Source organism: Malaclemys terrapin, chromosome 3 (assembly GCF_027887155.1).
Source record: "Malaclemys terrapin pileata isolate rMalTer1 chromosome 3, rMalTer1.hap1, whole genome shotgun sequence".
Lineage (NCBI taxonomy): Eukaryota > Metazoa > Chordata > Testudines > Emydidae > Malaclemys > Malaclemys terrapin.
In genome coordinates, this window is record NC_071507.1 from 16113184 (window position 1) to 16133057 (window position 19874).

At 41.4% G+C, this 19874-nt stretch overlaps 1 protein-coding gene across 4 annotated transcripts in view; it reads left to right on the plus strand.

Moving 5' to 3' along the window:
- The window catches only part of AFTPH (aftiphilin), a 60024-nt gene that overhangs the window by 11475 nt on the left and 28675 nt on the right, over positions 1-19874 (plus strand). For 3 of the 4 annotated variants that reach the window (XM_054021913.1, XM_054021912.1, XM_054021915.1), the window contains 2 exons: positions 310-375; positions 5263-7160. In XM_054021913.1, the coding sequence (XP_053877888.1) occupies positions 5295-7160 (1866 nt within the window). In that variant the 5' untranslated portion in view covers positions 310-375; positions 5263-5294. The remainder of the gene's footprint in view (positions 1-309; positions 376-5262; positions 7161-19874) is intronic. The other variant, XM_054021914.1, reaches the window with a different exon arrangement.

Sequence of the window (19874 nt, forward strand, 5' to 3'; positions counted from 1 at the left end):
TTTTGAGGATTAATTTTGGTGCATCTTTCAATTAACATAGAAAATTTGAAATAGCAGCACAAGGGTTTTAACCTTCTTTTGCTACTGAAAATGTAGCTGTCTCTGACTCAGATCGTGTACAGTCAATGTTTTGTGGAATCTCTGGACTTTTTAGTCAATTTGGTGACGTTTTAAAAAGTTTGCAGGAAAAATGTTAGCAAGACATTGGCCCATATCTTGCATAAACTAGAAGGTTTCTCTAATTACCTTTCTCCCCCAGTCATTTATTTTCCCTCCCTTTGTTCATATCCATGTACCCTGATGATGCAGATGGAACCCACTTCTCAGCCCTTTGCTGCTTCTCTGCCAACCAGATGGACCACTGAATTGTATAAGGTACTGTTTTTCTGGGAGCTAATAGTACTACCTTTACAGCTCTTTAAAAACTTGATGGCCTCTTGAATGAGAAGAGCAAACCAGACTTTTGTTTTATTACTGAACTAACATAGCTACATACACTTCACAATACACCACATGTTTGTTAGGTCTATCAATATCTATTCTAATGTATTTTATTAAATTTGGGGGGTGCAGTGGGGAGCTGAGAATCCAGACAGTTGCCAGGCTCCCAGCAGGGAGCTGCGGGTGGAACTGCCAGCCCTGGCTCTCAGGCTCCCACACTGCCCCTCTTACGTCAATGGAAGTGCTCCTGGTGAGCACGTGCACCACTGACAGAAAGAGGGCAGTGTGGACACGAACCAGTAATTATTGCGGTGGCTGTAAGTCGACCTATATAGGACTTAAGTTTGTAGTGTAGACATGCCCTCAGCAGTTGTTCTCCTATGTATTTTAAATCTTACTTAAAACCAAGGGCTTGTCTATACTACAGAATTAGGTCGACCTACAGCCACTGCAGTAATTCAATTGGCTGTTGGTGTCCACACTACCCTCCTTCTGCTGGTGGCGTATGTCCTCACCAGGAGCACTTGTACCGACTGAAGTGGAACATTGTGGGATACTGACAGCCAGGTGTGTGGGGCTCACAGCTGGAGCCCTCCACCTGCCCTGGTGTGACAGCCTGAGCTGTGAAATTGAACCCCAGGTGGGGTTCTCATCAGGAAGCCTACCAGCAGTGGAAGTTAACATTCTTGTCAATTTCACGGCTCCAGCTGAGTGTGAGGGGCTGTAGAGGGGAGGCAGTGACAGCTGTGAAACTGGTAAGAATGACAGCCAACAGCCAATGTAAGTAACAGTGTCTGCAGGACAATGCATCTCCCTAACTCCACTGACATTAACTCCACCTCCATGAGAGAGACAGCACTTATGTTGGTGTAGCAGGCAACTTACTTTGGCAGAAGCAGCATTCTAGTGTAGACACTGAGGTAATTAGGTCGACGTAAGCTGCTTTAAGTCGACCTAACTGTAGTGCAGGCCAAACCTTTGTAAGTGGCTGACGTAAGTGGCCTGCTATAGCAACATAACTACCAGCAGTGAAATTGTCAGTTTCACGGCTCCAGCTGTGAGTGCCAGGTTGCTGGGAGCAGGGACAGTTCTGAAATTGAGAAGCCTGCTGGTAGGCTCCATGCTGTGAAATTGAGCTGGCGCCGGGCTCACAGCTCAGGCTGTCGCCCTGGGGCGGGTGAGGGGCTCAAGCTGTGAGCCCCATGCGACTGTCAGCACCCCACAATGCTCCACTTCAGTTGGTGCAAGCGCTCTTGGTGAGGAGAGGGGACACCAACAGCTGATTGAATGATTGCAGTGGCTGTAGGTTGACCTAAATAATGTAAACCTAATTTTGAAGTGTAGATAAGTCCTTTGTCTCTGAGGGTATTAGGGGAAAGCATCCTATAGGTGTCCCTTCAGCCAGTATGTTCAATGCTTCTTTAACTGATCAGCGGAGGTTATATTGATGAGAGACTGTAACCCTCTCCCATCCATCCCCTATGCTGAGCATGCTGCTTCTGCAGACTCTAACTTCCAGTTTCTACCTATTTAGAGAGGAAAGTTTGAAAAATCTAAGTTTCCCACAGCATACTGACTTTCTAAAAAAAAAAAAAAAAAAAACCCACACCGCCAATTTCTGTATAATAATGGCATTTTCCCCCCACATGCACCAATAGACTGAAATATGTCCTGCTGAGTGAGATGATGTAAGTTTCTTCCTTTTAAGAAAGAGCCACCCCATATTGGGACCAGATAAATCCACAGTATGGATTTGATTTTCCTACAAAATATAAACATCAATACTTCAACTATCTTCCATGCTCTAGTACTTTTATTCCTGTTTTGCTAGTTGGGATAAAAATGTATGAAAAGCTCAATTGTACGTACACATCTAACTCTTTCCAGTTACAGATGTTCTAGCTTGATGGACTGACTTTGCTGTATTGTACTGTCAAGGGATTTAGCTGCTAACTGAAAATTCAGTGAGCAGAAAGGATGAAGTGATAAAACTGTGCCAGAATTGCAGTTGGACTGTTTCATAAAACTTGTTTCAATGACTTTCATAATACGCTTTCTTGACCTGATGATTATTCCTTTTTAGAACAATTTTAGTACAATCTGATTAGCCAGAATAGATTCAAAGAAGTGGAGAAATAGCTAGTAAACTGACTTTTTAAAAATAGTTGTTTACTGTACTGAAAACCAAAGATTACTTGGATCTCCTGGGGCTAGGGAACTTCAGTTTCAAGATAACGGAAAGATAGAATGTCAGCACAGTTTATGCCAATCTACATTACAATATCTAATTTAAAAAAAATGTTTTGCAGAACTGTTGGGGTGGTATTTTTAAAGCTTAACGTAAATATTTTAAGAGTATTTTTACTTCAGTAAATCCTTGGACCCTTGAAACTGATGTTGTAAATGTTATTTGTTGCAGTTATGCCATTTTGGTAGTCATTTTGGGTGTTTTTTAAAGAAAGCGTGGCATTACAGATCTATCTATGGATGGCTTGGAGTGGAGGGGGAAGGAGAACGTACAGTACACATGGGAAGCATTGGGTTTAGTTTGCTGTTGCTCCAGTAACTTTTGTAACAAATATTAAACCCTGTAATAATGTGATGGAAAATTACTATTGAGGTTTGCAGTGTTGTTACATTTTCAGGGTAATGGCTCCTGTGTGTTCCCCTTGAGGGGACCCACTTAAAGACTTCTGACTCCCAGCCATCACCTCTACTGCGTGGAGGCCTGCATCTCACTCCCTTTTAACTGAGGGTTTTAAGGCTGCACAGCTCCCTGACCTATACTCTGATATCTCCAGCAAACCAGTCTCCCTAAAAGGCCATTTGCTTTCTCTCAGAGGGCTATGGCCAGTGTATTGCTGGCAGTTACAAGTTGCCATGCACATTTATTCTTAAGGTAAAACATTACAGAGAAAGCATAAAAAAATAAAATAACCTACACACAGCTCATGAGAAGTCACCCCCAGCTCCAACATAGGGTTCTAATAGGCCTCAGTCCTTCAGACCCCACAACTGGGTTTTTCCTGTGGTTACCAAGTTCACATCAGTCTTAAGATCAGGAACCAGACACGAGGCTGGGCAGATCTACCATTTGATTATATAGTTTGGGCCTTTGGTCTCCAGTCTCCAGAAATGTGTAATCACCAGTTGATGGCCTTCTCCTCATGATGTAGCTTCAGAAAGCTGTTTTTTTTTTTTTTTCATAACCAAAGTCATGGCATTACCCGTTCCCCAGGAAATCCATTTAACACATGTTGGCCCAAAAGTCCATTCTTGTCTGGCACATTTCAATATAGCCATTTTTGTACAGGAAATAAATATTATGGTGTATGTACAGCTCCAATACCTACGTTGAACAATGGTCATGATTTGTGAACAGTAAATGTTACACTTCATGAGTACTCCTATTTTGTAAAGTGTAAAGACTGCTTTGAAACTTGCATTCTAAAGGAAGAGCCCTGTCTCCCACCAAATTAAATGGCATAAACACCTAACCATGTGTAAATAACAATAAACGTAGTGGGAACTTGCAGCTTATGCAATATTGAAATTTTTTAAACCATTTAAAATAAAAGATTGAGATTTTCTTTCAAAATAACTGTTACTAAAGTAGCTTACAGTTTAAGATTAAATAAGTCTATTTATTTCTAAGGTATTTATAAAGCACCCAATCACCATAGTACCTAGGCACTGAAAACACTAAAACGTGGAGTATAAGACTTCTAAAAAATTGGACCTTTCTGTGGTTTAGTGGCTTTCAGTTGAATATTTTAAAGATAATCCTAGCTTCTGCTTTTGTGGATAAACTTTAATGAAAAGGTTACTTTTGCATTAGGCTTTGATGGTACCTATAGTAGCCGTTCTCAGCTGATGGATTGTGACCTGAAAATGAGTTGGAGCAGTTGCTTAGTAAATGGTGCACGCTGGCTGAGAACTATAAAATCCTATGGTCTGTAAAATCCAACAGAAGCCTGGGTTTGAGGAGATGGAACTCCAGGCCTCCCACTCACTATCCAGTCAGCTCCTCTCCCCCTTTCCCCTACCATTCCAAAGCTAGGATTCTGTGGAGCTATCTTTGTGAGGAGAGTGCCATGCAAGAGGGGAGAATTCCCCATTTTTTTGATGTACAAACCATAAAATGGCTTAATATTTTCCTATAATCCTCTACACACCCAAAAGATTGTGACGTGTAATGTGTCAAGTGTATTTTTCGACATCTTGTGCGTCACAGGCCAAGAGACATTAAGAACCACTGAAGCCCATTTTGACCACCTCTGTAGAGAGTTCCTTAGCTTGTCAAGACAAATGTGTTTCATGTCTTTGGGATTCTTTTTGATGTTGAATCTTGATGTAATCTTCCAGCAGTTAACAGGAAGTCTTAACTGTGTGGTGATTTTTGTGACGATATATTTAAAAAAAAAAAGGGGGGGGGGCACTAGAAAGTTTCACTCATGCTATTTTTGCCCCCTTTATAAAGTCCTTCACAGTCATCAAAGGTCTACATTTTGACCATTCCTCTCAATAATTGGTTTGTTAAAGCTACATCAGACACATCCTGTCTAAAGCACCGAGATAAATGTGGTGCAATCTGTAGCACATTTTGTGAATACTTTATCTGATGACAGGATACAACTGTTTCCCTTTTCTAATGTTGCCCATGCACTGCTTATATCATTTTTTCTTTACATGAAATGTGAAACAGAATAAAATATTACACACACACTAAGAATCTCACTTTTTTACAGTATAATTGTAAAACTGCATAATAAATGTCAGTTTTTTGTCAGAAAAGTAATAATGTCCTTTTTCCCTTTGTAGGTATAAATTAACCTTCTAAAAGGAATTAAACAATGGAACCAGACATAATTCGGATGTACTCCTCTTCCCCTCCTCCACTAGACAATGGTGCTGATGAGGATGACGATGATGAATTTGGGGAATTTGGTGGATTCTCTGGTGTTGGCACTTCTGGCGTAGGTTTTGCTGATTTTGATGCACCAGACTACAGTAATTCAAAGGAGGAATTTATACCAACAAACCATTTTATGCCAATTCATGATTACTCTGACAATGGAGATAGCCTTGCAACCTTTAACTCTGTTAAAAATGGTAAAGATAAAGACTGCATTGCAGAACTTCCTAAACCCGCTAAAGAACTCTCTGATCTATCAACTAAAACCAGCAAAGAAAAATGTAAATCTAGAACTTCAGGTACTTCCTTTGATGTTAATCTGGAAGATGTAAAGAGACTAGGGGAACAAAAAGAGAACATTGGAAAAGCAGAGGGTTTCTCCTCTGAAGGCCTTAGAACTGATATGAAAGTTACAGGTCAGGACCAGCAAATAGACACTTGTAATGGTGAGAAACTCCCATGTCTAGAGATTCTAACAAATGGTTTTGCAGCATTGGATTCTGTAAATCCTCAGGGAATAGAAGATCTGGACAGCGTCAGTGACTCAAAGGGACTAAAAACTACTAGCACTCAAAGCACCGAGTTAAGTTTAGACTCTGTGCCTACCCCAGCTGAGGATTTTGCAGATTTTGCTGCATTCTCAAACAATGAAACAATCCATTTAGAAGAACCAGAACATAAAATATGCAAAGTTTTTAATGAAAGAGAAGCACTGAATGTACAGGAAAACCATATAATAAATAGAGTGGCTGAACAAAGTATTATGAAGGAAGAGTCTTCAGATAGAAGCTATGAATATGAAGGAGAGACTTGCACTGAAGATGAGCCAGCTTGCATTTCAGAAACCAGTTTAGTCGATAATGAAGTCGGTAGTAATTGTGAGCAAGACTCTACAGCACTGGACCATAATGACTTCATCATTTGTAGCACACCCCAAACAACTGAGATTTCAATAGGCACTACTGAAAATGCAGAAAACACTGGAAGGCGAAAATATTGTGACAGTGGAAACAGCAAAGAACTTGATTTTTCTAGGGCTGATGATTCTTCAGAAAGTATCAACTTTACTAAAATTCAAAACCCCACCAGTAATCCTGAAGAAGAAACTGATTTGGGTGATTTTGAAGATGTAAAGAATGGTGAAAGTAGCACTGAATTTCTGTCTTGTAGTGATACAAATGAAGATGAATTTGGTGATTTTGGCACAGTCAGTGGTGCATCTCCTGCTTTTATTAGCGATACTCAAGAGTCAGTGAATGATTCAAGCTTAGAAGAATCTTCTGAACCATCTGCACACTTCAGTGAGCCAAGTGGTAAATTTGGTGAGTTTAGGGATATAAATATTGTGTTAACTGTTGACAAACAAAAATTAGATCCGTCGGAACTAAATCAGACGTTAGAATATAGAGCTACCAATACGCTTTCTGACTTGGAAGTCCCACCTCTTGCTGAGTTGGAAAATGGAGAGAATAGTGAATTTGGAGAGTTTGATTCAGTGCCAAAACCTCAAGATGAGTGCAGTACTTTTCAGGACTCTGATGACTTTGCAGACTTCAGTTCAGCTGGTTGTGACGAAGCTGCAGAGTGGAATGCTTTTGAAGATGAACAGAAAGAAAGCTGTTACTGGGCTGCTTTTGGAGATGAACAAGCTGCTGAATCTCATTATAGAAAAGAGACATGGCAGTCACATAGGACAGATCCATCTCTTGGTATTGACAGCCCGGTGACCCATCAGACTGAGGGTGTTGCTTTGGCATCTTTCCAGGGAGCTGCCAGTAGGCGAGAATCAGCACCTTCAATTCAGGTAACTTTCTATATTTTGTCCCTTTTGGGGATTTTTAAAAATTGCTTTATAAGCCTTAACATCACTCAAAAGAGTACTTTTTATCTTCTAATCCATTGTGCATGCAATTCTTTCCCAGTGCACATTTTTGAATATGTGTGAAGCAGTAGCTTTTGTGTATTTCACAAAGAATACTTGTTACAAGAATTTGTATATGGTTCTTGGAAAATGTATTCCTTCCACAGATATATTCCTCTGACAGAAGTAGAACTCCTTTGAAGTTTCCATTATGAGATGCTCTTACAGACTCTCCACCGTGTCATCTTTCAGCTGTTTCATAGATTTACTTACTATTTTGGGGTTTAGAAACAGCTTCAGTGGTTTTCATTATCATTTGATGCCCAGATGCAAAATAATACAATGGTGTTCTTTCTAAATAAATACTTTTTAAAAAGAGTAATTGAAAGCTGATAGGTCTCCCACTCCCTGAAATGTAGTCTAACATAAGTGACCGATAAACTGATCACCAATCTTAATCTTTTTTAAAAAATCTGATAAAAATGTAAAGTGTTTTCCTAAAACTTTTACTTGTCACTTAGTTCCTGTTCATGCTGTCCACTCTGACTCATGCACAGTCAGTCTGTTACAACATTGTTCCTGGTCTAGTAGTAAAATATGAAATTCTTTCCCTAATGCTTTAAATCTTAAGGTCACACTAATTAGAAAATTAGAGTCAATTGTTATGAAAACTCCTATGTAAGACACTAATTTTGGGGGGAGGCTAAACATTTTGGCAAAGGTATTAATATTCAAGAGTGATTTCTTTTGATCACTGCTAGACCTAAGCAAGAATATGGGGATAGATGACTGTTCAAAAGATGCTGGTAACATTCATTGCATTTTTGCCGTATTGCTAATTGTGTAACTAAATACTAATTTCTAACTTACTAGCTGGGCTTTTTCTTCAGTCATCTGGTTCTCTTGCACCAGGGTTGATGTTTGACTGTAGTTGTACATTCTTGACTTTGGAACAACTGTACTGAGTTTAAATCTCCCTTAGCTGATCGTGTGCAGTGTAGTTATATGTGTGTTGGTCCCAGGATATTAGAGAGACAAGGTGGGCGAGGTAATTTTTTTTTATTGGACCAACTTCTGTTGGTGAGAAAGACAAGTTTTTGTGAGACACTGTTCTTCAGGTCTGGGGAAAGGTACTCTGAGCATCACAGCTAATTGCAAGGTGGAGCAGACTGCCTATGCTAAAGAATTTGTTCCACCTTGCATTTAGCTGTGCTGCTAAGTATTTCCTTATCTAATTGATAGCATTCTGTATTTGTGTGTTCACTCAATGGAATTACTGTTTAAATGCAGAAACTATGCCAGTACTGTATAGTGACATGGTGAAGATTCTTTTATGAAGGGGAAAACTGAGTTATTTACCAGTAGCTGGAGTTTTCCAAATGTTGACTTCACCAATCGTCCTTCACTCCTGTTTCTCTCTGAGGTGCATGTATTCTGGACAGGGAACAGGCAGCAAGCTTGCTCTGTCTTCTGAATGTAGTCTTAGAGCCATAAGGTGCATGAATCAAGGGATGTAGCGCTGATCTATGCTAACTGCTTTAATGATTCTGGGGTCAATTTTGATGTTGGCTTAACTACAGAAGTTGGCTTGAGTGAGCATTGTATATGGAGAGGAATTATAAGTAACCCAGTTTTGCCAGTAAAATATAGATTATAAATTGGAGGGGGATAAATCAAACTGTCTGTACTGGGCTAGCTTGATTATCACTTCAAAAGTTTTTTTTCTCTTACTTAATTGGCCTCTCAGAGTTGGTAAGACAACTCCCACCTGTTTATGCTCTCTGTATGTGTGTATATATATCTCCTCATTATATGTTCCATTCTATATGCATCCGAAGAAGTGGGCTGTAGTCCACGAAAGCTTATGCTCTAATAAATTTGTTAGTCTCTAAGGTGCCACAAGTACTCCTGTTCTTCTTTTTGCGGATACAGACTAACACGGCTGTTACTCTGAATACTGCTACTTGTTCCTCCACTAGCTGAAGTAGGAGAGGTCTGTGCTGTGGATCTAAAGATGCCAATCCCACTGATATCCCATGGGAGGGTCACTGTAGTTTCACAGGATGGAATTTCTGTTTTACAGTTTGCTTTTTAAAAATTTAGGAAACGACATAGAAAAGATCTTAAGGATACAAAGTCAAGCACTTAAAACTAGGCAATGCCAGAAAGCAGGTTGCCTGCACACCATTAATTCTGCCTTGTTGTGCATATAATGCTCCCTTCCCACCTCCCACCCCCACACAGGACCCCTGCCTCATGCAGTGTACAGGATTGGCAGTGCTTGTGGAATGAATTAGGGTTGTGTAGTGAAAAAGGGGTCTGTAGGGCCCCGCCTCATTTATTGCAGGGGTTGGAAGGCAAGGGACTGCAGGAAGGGAGAGACTGTCTCGTGGTTAATACCATTGGATGCCATTTTGGAAAACTAGATTCTGTCCCCTCCTTTGAGTTCCCATGTGATCTGAGCAAGTCCCTTTAACTTCAAACTTAAATTTAACTTAAACTTTTCACAGGTGGTTGCTAATTGTGTGTTCATTTTCTGGATCCCCAGCCTGAGACACCTGGTGCCTGATTTGAAGAAGTTTTGAGTGTCATTGTCCCTAGGTAGGCTGCACTTTTAGATCCTCTTCCAGTTCTCCTGAGTGCACCTCTTGCAAGTGGCAGGTCCATGCCTCCATATCCCTTTGGGCTGAGATGCCACAATCTAAACGTTCTCTGATTGGGTCTTTGGGCCCCTCCCTGGGTGCCAACTTTGTTGCCTAGCAGATCCAACTGGGCTTGGACCCTGCCAAAATTGCCTTTCAGGAGTCTATGCAGAAGCCGCTTGTACAAAACAAAGTAGGATTTATTTGCCCAAACAGTACACAGAATGTAGAGATGTAGATTTAAAAATCAGAGAGACAAATACCTATTGTCTTACCTACACTTGGTATCCCCCCCCCCCCCCCTCCCCCTAGACTTAGCCTTGTTGTCACCTGTTCTGCGGGCACCAAGTTACCAGGGCCGGATTAACCTTTTGTGGGCCCCCATGGGGGCAATAGAGCATGGCGTGGGGAGGCTGGTCCCCACAGTGACGGTCTGGCCAGGGGCAATGGGGCATGGCATGGCAGGGGCGGCCCTGCTCCACCCAGTGCAGTGCAAGGGCACTGCTTACAAATCAGCAGTTGCCAGACGCACACTGGCCTGCCCGGCCCTGTGCTACCAGCATGCCCCTTCCACTCAGGCGCAGGGCCATGCAGCACTGCCCAGCACTCCACCCCATAAGCCCCCCCCCCCAAATGCACAGTGCCCTGCACACCGCCACCTCTACTCAGTGCCTCCCTGCCCACAGCCCCACCACAACTGCCCAGCACCCCTCACACAACCCCCACACCCTAGTGCCTCAACACACGCAGACCTCCCCCACCACCCAGTGCTCACCAACGTACCCCCATTACCTACCACCCCAAAACAGACCTTGCCCACTGTCCAGCGCTCTCCAACATACCCCTCACAGCCCAGCACTCCAAAACACAGACTCCTCAGAGACCCACTCCCCAAGCCCTGCCCTCTGGCTGCACTCACTGGCCCTGCTGAGCCAGCACAGAGCAGGGAGCCCCTCTTCCAGTACAGTGCTACAGGGCAAGACAGCTGAAGCTCGGGAGCACAGAGCGGCCCTGGGGCCCCACCCAGCCTTGCCTACCTGGCGCTGGTGTCTGCGGCGGAGGAGGCATTTCCTGGTGGGAGGTCTGGGGGCAGCCACCGACTTCCCCAGCCCGCCACTTCTGCAAAGCGCCACAGGGAACTGGAAGCGGACGGTAGGTCACTGGCCTAGAGCAGTAGTGGCTGAGGGCTCCTCTCTGCTGCCAGTGATGGGGGAAGAGAGGAGCCCTTGGCTGGCTGGCCACCGGCTGAGAGGAGCAAGCAGTGGGCGGGGAGGAGGGGTCAGGGATTGCGTGGAGTCAGTGGGCGGGGCCAAGAGGCGGAGAGAGGCTAGCGGCTCGGGATGCAGTGCGAGTGAAGCAGGCCAGGCTGGGGCCCCTCTTGAGTGTGGGCATGGCACCATTGTAAACCCGGTACTGTATGTTACAGCTTGCTTGCTGCAGACTCTGGCTCTCCTGTCTCAGCCTTGCTGCATGCTGACTGTCTGTCTGTCAGCTTCCCACCCAGCTGACTACTTCCTTTCTCCCTTGCTGCCAGAGCACTTTCTTTAACCCTTGAGAGTCTTTTCATCTCAGCCCTAGCTTTGGGAAGAGAAAAATATCTTTATCTGGATGGTTCCAGCAAGGTTGCTTCTTCCACCCAACTGAGGCCCAGCCATTGTTTGAGTTTTCTTAAAGCAGGTACCTGAGAGACTGCCTCATCTGTCATTGTTTTGCCCTTCATGGGTTCCTTAACCGCCTCCCTTTACAGCCTTCTTTGGTTTAACTCTGTGCATTCAATCAGGATACAATAGAAAACTGAACAGGGAAACCATGTGATAGAAAATATTCCTAATTGTCCCAGTTTGGGTCACTGAGCACTCAGAATTGCAGCTAAAGTTGATTCAAGTGGTGCTGTGTAACATAAAGTGCTATAAAATTTCCTACGTACTCAGTAAAAATCAGGCCATAGGCATATTAAGTTGGGCACCCAAAATTAGTGGACACTTGTAACAATTTTGGATATGACATTGTGGTTCAGTTCTCCATCTGTAAAATGAGGATAATACCACCTAATTTCACAGGAGGTTTATAAAGATAAATTCATTAATATTTGTGAAGCTCTCAGGTGCTTTGTTTCCTAAAAATAGTCCGCGGGAAATGAGTAAATCTGAACTGAGTGCTGAATTTGAATGGTGTGCAGTAAATAAAACATGGGGATACAATGAAAGAAAAGGGACTGGAAAGAAGGTGTACATTTTTAACAGTGAGGTGGATTCTCCATCACTGGCCATTTTAAAATCAAAATGATGTTTTTTTCCTAAGAGATGCTCTATATCAAACAAATTATTTTGGAGGCGTTTTATAGCCTGTGTTACACAGGAGGTCAGACTAGATGATTACAGTGGTCCTTTCTGGCCTTAGAATCAATGAATCTCTGAGGATAAAAAGAAATATTGAATAGCTGTCCGTTCAGTGAGCACCATCAGTTCTTGCATTGAATGAAGTGGGGGTTCTATGGAAAAATAGTATGTAATTGAAGGCTGTATCACAACATAGATGGGGATGAATTCAATTAACAGATTTAAGTTCAGATAACTTGTGAAATTTACAATTAGGGTGACCAGACAGCAAGTGTGAAAAATCGGGACAGGGCATGGTGGGTAATAGGAGCCCATATTTAAAAAAAAAAAAAAAAGCCCAAATATTGGGGCTTTTATAGGGACATCTGGTCACCCTACTTACTATGTAAGTTGTAACCATACATAACAAGTTGTGCATGTTACTACTGCTTATTGCTTCAATGAGAAACCCCTGCTGACAACAAAGTTCTAAAGTCTGCTAGTAGTATATCACCAAATGAGCCATTAAAGGGCTTCTCTGAATGAAGGAAACTATTTTTTCAAAATGAAAGTCAAGTAGGTCATTTAGTTTATAAGACACACAGTTTGACTAGGAAGGACCTGGAAAGGAAGACAAAGTAGAGTTTGTGACCTTTATGGTATCTTGTATAGAAGAAGACCTGGAAAAGAGTATTCAGAAAGTTGGTAAACCTTATAACTAAGTAACAATATCTAAGTCTTATTTATCTTGTTTTTTTCTGTCTCGTAGTTGAAATGGTAACATAACTTATTGGGAGGGAAAGTAAATTTTACTCAATGTATTTTTTAAAAAATTTTATTTAAAGTATTTTTTTGTTCAAATAAGTTAAAACTTCTGTAACTTATAAGTTTTAACAGATGGAAGAGAAGTTTTGTTTGTTAAAGATTCAGTACCCTCTTCTATTAAGGAATAAGAGCTTACAATAAACATGCAAACCAGGAAGACAAGGCTTGACATTTGTAATATTTGAGGTGTTTTTTTAAAAAGCAGGAAAAAAGGTTATCTATCCATCCATCCTGTTCCCATTTGTGGGTAACTTTTTACTTAATTTTCAGTTTGCTCAGCAATTCATTGTAAAAACTTTTTAGTGTCAGCGTAAAAATACCACTTTTTAGAAAAAAAAATTCCATGCTTCTTTCTAATAACCCCTTATATAATTGAAAAAATTGTATAACTTATATTTGTTGTGATTTATACTAGCCGTTTACTCTTTCAACCTTTCACAGTGAAAACAGACTAATGTTTTCACTTTCTGGTTTGCACGTACCATCTTAGTGTTTGCAATGTTTTGAACAGCAAATGCTCTCTTGGAATATTTAAAACCAAATAACTGTCTTTGCTGAATCTTTTAAAGAATTCACAAAGACATCTTACGTTTAGGTTTTTTCTTTTAAAATGTTTAAATATGGGACCAGAAAGGGAAAACTAGTTTTCTTGCTTGTTAAGTTTGGCTTCTCCTGGTATGGATATGTTGCTCTGTCATAACCAGTGGAGTCCACACTGAAGAGAAAGGGGTAAATTGTTAGGTGTTTAAAGGGAAGTTTGTTTCTTTGGGCACAGAATCCTTGTTGAAATAACAAGTTGCACCAGTTTAACTAAGGTGGTGTTTTAAAAAAAAATTAGTTAAACTTGTGTAGCTCTGTGTTTGAACAATTGCATTAAGCCGACTTTATGACCCTGTTAAATTGATGCAAGAGTGTCCACATTAGGAGAGTTGCAACAACTTTAAAATCCATTTCTAAACCTATTTGGTTAAGCCAGTGCAAAAACTGTATAGGTCAGTCCTTGCAAAAGGCTGTCTCGGAAAGTTACTCCCCTCTTTGGAGGCAAATATACTGGTGACAGCATGGTCAGTTTAGCATAAATCCCAGCACCAGGAGCTTCCAATTTTATTTAAGAAAAAAACTTCTGCTTTTTGGACAGAAATATTTGTGAATTAGGTCCACTGCTCTGGAGAGATGACTATCATAGGAGATATACTTTAACATTCTTTACTTTAATCCAAATTTTCTCTTCCTTGCCTTCAGGCCCTTGCTCCTTGGTCTTCCATCTTCTGAAACCAAATCATTCTCTTCCTTCATTTAACTTGTGAACTTGAAGTTATTATCAGATCATGTCCCCACAAACTTTTCTCTTCTAGACTAGACATTTAGCTGCTTTATTCTCTTCATATGCCTATTCTCTCCATATGCCTTTGCCTATGCATCATTTTGTTTTAATCTCTGTAGTCAGACCTGAATGTGTACCGTATATACTCGTTCATAAGCCGAATTTTTTAGTAAAAAAGGGAAACCCCAGAGACGGGAGTCGGCTTATGAATGGGTCTAGAGAGGGAGAGGTGGGACACAGCCCCTCCCCCCAACAGAGGGAGCAAGGAGAGAGAGCAGGGAAGAGGCGGGGCCAGAGTCTCTCCGCTTCTGGCCATGCTGCTCTTCCCCCCCCAGCCTCCAAAGCAGCTGCAGCTCCGGGCCTGGCAGGCTGCAGCCGTGCCGCTCGCCCCCGCCCCCCAGAGCAGGCTGTGTTGCGGCCACACTGCCCGGCCCAGCCCGCTGGAACATGCTGCGGCCGCGCCGCCCAGTCTGCCCACCGGAGCAGGCTGCAGCCGCACTGCCCAGCCTGCCGGAGCAGCTCCAGCCAGGTCAGAGACATCCTTCCCTGGCCCTTCCCAGATAAGGTGGGAAGGGATGGGATGGGGAGAGTGTGGGGGTCCCAGGCTAGGGGTGGAGTCATGTGGGGGGTTAGTCCCCTGACTCTCAGCTTCTCTCCACCCTCTCCCCCCCCAAAAAAAATTTCCCCACCAGTTGCTGTCCTGGCCCGTCAGGGTAAGCAGCTGGCGTGCCGGGACACTTTGTTTACTTAGGTTTACCTCTGTGCCTGCAGACGCTCGAGGTAAACAAACCATCTCGGACCACCAGTGGCTTATCCTGATGTGATGGCCCGGGAGCCAAAGTTTGCTGACCCCTGAATTATAGGGTCGGCTTATGAACGGGTTATAAATTTTTTCTATTTTTACTTATCCATCTTGGGGCGGTCGGTTTATAAACGAACCGGCTTATGATCGAGTATATACGGTAAGTCTTTCAAAAGATTTTTGTGCAGTTAAAGCTAAAACCTTGAATTGCAGTTATTTATCTTAAAAATCCCTCTATTGTTTGGATCTTTTACATAGGAGGAACACTCTCTTCCCCGCCTTTCCTTCTGTTATACCATGGCAACTGGGAGGCAGCCTTACACTTCCTATATTTATACGTCATTGAGCTTGTGGCAAGGTGCTCAGTGGAGGCCCCCCCTCCCATGCTCTACTTTCAAAGTAACATCTGCCAATGGAGACCAAATTTGTTTCCCTTCAGGGCAAGTTGTAAGGTCTGTCCATTACCCAAGCTTTAAAGGGAAAGGGAGGTGTTGAGTGGGAAAGTTTTTAATTTATCATCACTGAAACTCCAAGACTGTGGTTTTGGGATTAATTAGTATTCTGTTTTCATTGGGCCAGTATAGATTTATTATATAAAATGTTTTATTGATAGCCCATGGATAAGGTGCATTGTAAAAAGAGAGAAAATGAAGTGTACACCGGGCCCTTAATTTTTTCAAGAAGGTATGGTTAAGGGCCTAATCCTGTGCTCCTTGCTCATTTGAATAAGGGTATACAATTGAGTCCTGTGTTTGGAATTTGGCTACTATCAGTTGTCTCGCCTTCTAATTTTAAAATAAACTGTAATGAGTGGCCACCTTCAGAAGCACTTATACAATATGAACCAAAATCCCCCTCAAGAAACATTGATACTAATGCTAATCAAACAGTAGGTAGCACTTTAATAGACTTTCCAAATAAGAAATGTTATAGAAATATATTAAACTAATATATAAATACTGTATAATTTAATAGAATAAAAAAAATCTTCTACCTTGTTGTGCCTGCATTCTTGCAGCAAAATAGCCTTCAATAAGAGGACCTTGAAACAATTGGCCAGCATATATCCCATATGCAGTTAATAGGTACAAAAGGCCTACGTTATAATGCCCATGAGCCTTAGAATATATATAACTGCTTTGACCCATTTGAGGGGGCACTTATTAACATTTCTTAATCCTGGAAACTAAACAAATTAATCTTTCACTCTCTTTGATTGCCTGGAATATTATAGTTAACTTTCAGGATGACAAGTTATGGTCTAACTCTCTTAATTCTACTTGTTGATTTAAGAACCCCTCTTTTCTCCTCAAATTGTAATGGTGTATGTGTGCAGAACTTTCAGGAACCATAAATACATCTAGTGCCACAAAAAAATGCAAACAATTTGTTCTATTCAACAAATGTCATATTAAATTTTAGAGAGACAAGGTGGGTGAGATAATATCTTTTTTTATAGCTTCTGTGGGTGAGAGAGTCAAGCTTTTAAGCTACACAGAGCTCGTGAGGACGAGCTTATCTCTCTCACCAACAGAAGTTGGTCCAATGAAATATATTACCTCATCCACCTTGTGTCTCTCATATCCTGGGACCAACACGATTACAACAACAATGCATATTAAATTTTAGGAAGCATACTTGCTGCCCTGTCAAAGCATTATAGGTAATGTTTCATATTGAATAATTAGACTGATTTTTTTATCTTTACAGTAAGTTATTGTATAACTAGATCATCCAGGAAGACCTGGTACTTGTACACAATGTATATATATTTTCCACTATTTTTTTTCTCCAGTAAAGCAGTTGGATGGGATTTATGAAACAAAAGATGTAGCTCTAAAATTAGCAGCAGAATTTTGTAAAGTGTTTATTTTTTGGTAACTCCCTTTCCACCCAGGAGATGCCAACAGTGTCATATTTCCAATTAAATGTAGTTACTCCCTTTAGAGTTATTGCCATTGTTCCCTTGATATACTTGGGTTGCATGAGTCCAGGAAACTGGAATTCTCCCCAGTTCAGATCTCCCAATTTTCGATAGAAACCTTCCTACTTTCCACAGTACATCACCTATAAATAAATAGAGATCCTTCTAAATGTTTTTGTAAGACTTGAATAGATAAAAGCGTGTGCCAAGGATGTTTTGATGAAATAATATCGTGCCAAGGCTGCAGTAACTATGTCTTCCTCTCTCAAACGTGTATCTGAATTTGTATGTGGGTGCTGGCAATAGCCTGCGATGAAGTTCTGCTATTAAGGGCTCTTTCTATTGTATTCCTTTTCCTGCTGTCATTTGCACTGCCTTAAAATCAAACCACCAACTTAGACATTGACCTGGTTTTCTGAGTGACGGTAGGTATTCACAGTGGCAGGCACTTTCCTCTTGTAGATGGCTTGTTACTTAAGCAAACCTATTCTTAGTCATTACACCATGGGATTGAGTATATTCCCAAATCTTGACCCTTTCAAGGGAAACTTGATGGTGTGCTACTTTACCAATACGCAGGGCACCTCTGCTGCCTTCATAGTGAGCATTGCTGTGCATTTCTGATGGACTGTAGCATGTATCTGAGGGATGTTAAGTAAACGTCAGTAGTTTGTAAAAGATCATCGGAACTGATGTAGTTTCACACAGAGTATAATACTTAAATTTGAAATTGTTTCTTGTAAAAGCACTATCTAACAGAAAAATTCTAAAAGGAAATAATTAGTAGTGCATTACATTATTTTTAAGCCTGTCCATCCTGACTCCCAGACATATATCAAAAAAGGTTAAGCGTAAAAAATATATGTACAGACACGTTGTCTGCCTTGTTCTAATCTTTGTGCCACTGAGGTGCTTCAAAGGGAATGGAAGTCACTTGCAAGTCCCCTGCTGCAGATTCACTCAATATGGGAGAATCCCCAGTTTAAAGAAAACCCAGCTTTTGCACCTCCCTGCCTCAGCCCTTGGTGCAGAGGAGTGTGTCAGAATCAGGAGAGTAGCTGGAGCACATTGTGCTCTGGCTATCCTCAGCTGGCATATAGTCCCTTGTGGACTTTAGCCTGATGGTGCACATTAGAGCTGCCTCCAAGCTGCTCTAACCTGGCCTGGGGGAGAGTATCAGGGAGTAATAATTGGTTCTCATCTTCCGCTGCCCTGGGTAACTATGTGGTGGAGGGGAGCCATCCTTACTAGGCACTCCCTGAAGCTTGGACTGTGACTCAAGCTCCTCTTCTGCCCTGCGGCTCCCACAGCCAAATAGACAATCAGAAATGGAACAGCCAAATGCTAGTCTCTTCCCTGCTGTGCAGTGCAGCAGTTGAACAGACAGGGAACAGCAAAGCAACTGCAACATGGCAAGGGCCATGTTGGAACTGTAAATGAAATGATAGTAAGGATTACAAAACCTGAGGAGATAGTCCTTTAAAAATACAAAAATTTGTCATGGTTTAACAATTTTTTCTATACAAAAAGAAGACACTGAAAGTGACTATACATCAAATATGTAGAGTAAACTGGAAAGCGTATTCTCTGATTTTTTTCAGTTGCCATAATCTTAGGCATTCCTTATAATGGCGGTAGGTCAATATTCAGAGAAACCTGGGGGTTTGTGTTTTGCCCCTAAATAGGCGTTTCACTGAAGGTAAAGCTGTCAGGCTCACTCACTCCAGCACCTTTTAAAGGATGGCTTAAAAATGTCCTAGCTTCTGTAGGAAGGCAAAAGATATGGTAGAGGAAGCACTCCACTGCCTCATGAGCCCACAGAAATCACCAGAAAACCTTTTGGTCAACTGTTAATGGGAAGAGAAGGGAGTTACTGGGAGGAAGGCCAAGATATAGAACAGTGATATGGGTTAACTTTTTATAGAAGAGCTAAAAATAGAAAATTAGGCTAACAATTATATAAAAATACACTAATCTGGGGAGCGCGGGGAATAATATAGCAAAGTTCATATTTTGAAATGATTATATGTGTAAAAACTCATGTTGCATCCCCTTCTCCCCTCCTTATTTATCTATTTAGATTCAAGCTCTTCAGCTAAATAAGGATCGGTCTCATTTGTAACAAGCCTAGTGCACGTTTGGATGATACTTAAATCTCTAATAATGAATACTCTTTACAAAGCACACAGTATTTGGGAGTATTATGGAAAGAATAAGTGTTGCATAGCAGGTGCCCATATTTATACTATTAGCCTGTTAGATTATAAACTAAGCATGGTTGGGCCAGGACCGTACTTTGATGGAGACCTGATAAATACCTAGATGATGTAGGAAATAGATCAATTCCCTGTGAATTGATATTGAACCAGTCCCCTGTCATCAGGGGGAAATTTGCTGTTGCCAGCTCTGTATTTCAGAGGACATTCAAAACCAAGGTCTTGACCACTTGTGTTCAGTAAAGCTCTTACTGTACTTACCATAAGAATGAGGGACATTAACGCACATCCTAACTAAATATCACTTTGAATACTTGCTGCATATTTTTCCTACCAATATTGACCTTGCAGTTTCAGCTAGATATTGTAATAACGTCTTGTGTCAAACTTGTATAGCAGTACTGTCAGTGGTTGGGTATATCACTTACCTACCCCTCAGTTGTTGTGATTCTTAGAGTTGCAAAGAGCTTTGTGATCCTCTGACAAAAGTTATTATGTAAAAGTGTATTATAATTTTCTTTGAATGTGAATTATGTATAGTTTCTCATTTGTCTCACTCATCAGATTTTTTTCTTTATTTTCGGAACAAGCAGTTAAAGAAAACTT